Source organism: Lytechinus variegatus, chromosome 6 (genome assembly GCF_018143015.1).
Source record: "Lytechinus variegatus isolate NC3 chromosome 6, Lvar_3.0, whole genome shotgun sequence".
Lineage (NCBI taxonomy): Eukaryota > Metazoa > Echinodermata > Echinoidea > Temnopleuroida > Toxopneustidae > Lytechinus > Lytechinus variegatus.
The window spans coordinates 44682493-44686425 of NC_054745.1; the positions used below are offsets into that span (position 1 = coordinate 44682493).

A 3933-nucleotide genomic window follows, 5' to 3' on the forward strand; every position below is an offset into this window, starting at 1 on the left:
GATTACAATAAATCAAGAATATAAGATTACGGCAAAGAAGAAACAAACACTTAACGAGGTTATGATGTGTGAGACGTTGCAATTCAAGAGGCGAAAGACAAGAAGCTCCATTTTTATACATCTTGACTGCTCAGGATTGCCGCACGCAGAATGTAATCTAATCTTTATATAAAATAAAATAATATTTTAATCAGACAGCTGTTTCACATGAAATGCTGGATATCGTTCCCGCCGCAAACATTCGTTTCATACTTTAAAATGAAGGAATCCATAAACTGTATTTATACCTCAGCTCCGTATCACCTTCACTCTTTGATCGTTGTCTCCCTTGTCCTCTGATAGTCTTTGTTGTTGATTCATGATGTCGCTTCTGTCGTTCATTTGAACTCCTCCGTTGACTTGAAGAGGATTGAATTTCTCTACGGCCTCTACTGACGTGTTATCTCGACCGATACCTTCCCGTTGTTCATCTAAAAATCGTGGCAGCTTTGAATTAATAGGCCTTAGTCGAGATTCTACACCCGCTGGGTGACTACTTTCATATCTCTTGGCATCCGCAATTACCTGAAAAAACAAGTAAATATTCACGTCAAAACTTATAATGTGTACTTTGAGCGAAGAAGAAATCATGGATTCCTTTGGGATGGGGGTGTTGCAGCCACCTTACATTTTTAATTACTGAAAATGGAAAAGCGGTATGGAGAAGCCTAGAACGTATAGGCCTATACGGACAATTTATTTAATAAAAATGACATCATCTGTAGGTTGTCTTAACCAAACTTTAAAATATTCGGGCGCCGCCCCTAGAAACAATTGCAAAAGGAATGTTTACATCCTTACAAGATACAGTTTGAAAAAGTTTTATAAACAAGTAAATCAAGCTGATAAAATTACACTATCATCAGTCTAAACAATATAAGATCGCCTTTTAAAAGACAAACATTGAAAATCTATTTAGATTCAATTTTCCACTGTTACATCAAACCATGCCTACTGGATGATATTGAATGCAAACCCAACCATGTTACTAAACATACCAATGATACTTTCTAACCCAAGTTGACATTTTCTCACCAACGTAATGTTCTTCATATATGGTCATCAAAATTTGATAGAACATTTACGGAAAAATATATTATTGAAAGTTACTGTGGGTTAACATTGTGGTATAACATGATTTATTTCTTTACCTTAACAAGAAACTTTTTTATTTCGCTGCTCACTGAAACATAGGTTTCATAAGCAATTTGAAGTAAATCCTCTTGGTCCAGAGCGCTGCAGGAATCTGAAGACATACGGGTATTCGAACACCTTTTGATCTTTGTTGAAGATGTTCTGACATCATTCCTCAACTGAACTTCGCCTTCCTCTGTGACGTCACCTATATGTTCCTTGTCAGTACTTTCAAATCCACTCTCCTCGAATGCGTCCCTTGCGTACTCGTCAGACAGATCTGAATGATAATCGCGTTCCTTTTCTTTATTATCGTTGTCATATTGTGGTATAAGAGAAGAAGCATTATCCCAAGCTAGTTCTGACTCTTGTTCGACACTTTGTTTCGAAGAAGTTGCTGTCTCTTTTGCATTATGGATCCGCTCTGTAACAAACACTTTTCGTTCACTCTCTGTTCCTTCTTTACCATGTTCCAATGTTATCTTTACACTCTCTCTTCCAGGCGACTTCCGACTCGATCCTGACACCAATATACCTTCTGCACCTTCCTCCATTTCAGTCATTGTAAGATTGGACCTAGAACCTAACCTTGAGGAACCCTCTTTATCCATGTTATCTTTTATATGAATTGATCCATCATCGGGTAAGATCCACTTAATCTTACTATTAGTGCCATTTTCTTCGACGGTCTTAGAGTTCTCTTTCCCTTGACCGTTGATGTTTACCACCGTGTGGTACCCATGAGGATTATGTCCTACATATAGGCTTGGCAATGCACCGGAGTCCGGTTGTTTGTGAGATGTTAATTTAGCGGAATGGGCCCGATCACCCCTGCGTGTCGAGGATCTCGATGACATGACCGCTCCACTTCTATGCGCATCCCCAAGCCCGGGAAGTTGCAACTGTGAATGCCGACGCGACAGAAGAAGATGTCTTTCTCGTTTTTCTTTGAGTTTACGGTAGAGAGAACCAGGTCCTTGTGAGTTGATCGTTAGTCTTTTTTGTCCTACCGAAAGTGGCGCTCTACTTCCAGGTGCGACCTTGACGTCATTTTGCTGAAGATCGTTGAGCAGTAACTTTTCAAGTATTGTCCGATAGATAGGTACCTGCAAAGACATACTGTATATAAAGTATATTTTCCAATTCTTCCCCTCACCTTTTTCTTGTTTCCTTTCGGGGTTGGGCTGGCCGTTACGCGAGGCTGTAAATTACACAGCATGGGTATATGATATCCTTTCTTACTATTCTTTCTGTTTTTCATAGTTTCTATCAGGTTAAAGAGTACACTTTTTTCTGCAGGTTGTCAAAAAATATATAGATAGGTACATGCAAAGACATATATGTCGTTTGTGAATAAACAGAAAACTCCCAAAATGGTGTAAAATTATTGAGGACGATTCACTGCCACTGCACTTTGAATTGGCTAATGGTTTTTTTCTTTTTTTTCATTTGAAAAGAATTTGCTAAGCCAACAAGACTTCCACAAAGAGCTTTTTGGCAATCTTATTTTTACTTTAAGTTCTTACATGATTTCAAAGTAAGGATAATAGCAGGTAAATACACCAAGCCTACTTATATATACAGATAAAGATAAAACTAATCGACCATCCATTCAATTCAATTTAATTTTTTTATTTCATTTCCATTCAAAACACAATACAAAGTAATATCAAACAATACAAATCAAATACAATTTTACAGAAGGGCATTCTTACTTCGTAAAACAGACATAAACAAAAAACAGTATAAAATAGAGCATAAATGGAAATGAGGGGGGATCCACTAAAGAGCAAAGCAAAGCTCATGGCTCTTGCAATGTTTTCATGCCCTTTTTTAATGGTTAAGGTTTATTAAATAACATACAAGAAAAGCAATCAATGCAGGTACGTGGTCATTACTTCCAAAATCGACACCTCGGTGTATTTCAGCAATAATTTTTAATCCATACCTTTATTAATATCGATAGAACCATCTTTTGATGGCCAAATTGGATTTAACGTGGGATAATGTGGTTATACATGGGTCCATTGTCTGTGTCATTAAATATCCTGGAATTCCATCAAAACGCTGTGCTAAAAATAAATGATAAACTGACCAAATTCTTGTCAGAAGCAAACAAATAATAATTATTTTTTTTCTTGATTTTCACTTGAAATGAGCTATCACGGACTTGGATCATTTTATATCAATGTAATCAGTTTCATTCAGTTAAATTCATACCTTTTCATTTCTAATGCGTTCCCATCTATTTTGTATCTTGAAAGCCACCATTACTCTGATCATCTTTACAATTTGGGGATGTCTGCGCATGACGAGCTTGTGAAAACTGTGCATTTCCATTTCATATGTGTGTACAGGTTCAGGCCGCATACAGCTTCGATATTACCTAAAAATAAATGAATAAGAATGATAGATAATATAAATAGTGTATCCAGGGTAGCTGCTTTAGTTAAAAAAAAACATGATAAGGCAAGGTCATGGGAAGCGTGTGGAGGGGGGTAATTTACTTGGGGGGGGGGTGCTGCGTGTATTAATCTCTATAGAGAGCATTCCCAGGACTTTAATGTGTTGTGAAAAATTTGAGAAATGTAACAAAAATTTACTATATTTGAAAACAAACTCTTCTTTCTATCTATCTATCTATCTACCTATCTATCTATCTCTCTTTCGATCTTTCTTTCTTTCATTCATTTATTTATTTATTCTTTTTATATTTTGCTTGTCATTTTTTCTGGATCAAAATAAACTTCATTTCGGATT

The 3933-nt window shown here is 36.5% G+C and overlaps 1 protein-coding gene across 1 annotated transcript; it reads right to left on the reverse strand.

The window, feature by feature from the left end:
* Positions 1-288: 288 nt before the first annotated feature.
* LOC121417893 lies at positions 289-3437 on the reverse strand. Its single transcript, XM_041611627.1, has 3 exons — positions 3394-3437; positions 1191-2279; positions 289-564 (listed from the first exon to the last, which is right to left on the reverse strand). The coding sequence occupies exons 2-3, from the start codon at positions 2028-2030 to the stop codon at positions 289-291; spliced, it is 1116 nt and encodes a 371-aa protein (XP_041467561.1). The 5' UTR covers positions 2031-2279; positions 3394-3437.
* Positions 3438-3933: the final 496 nt, after the last annotated feature.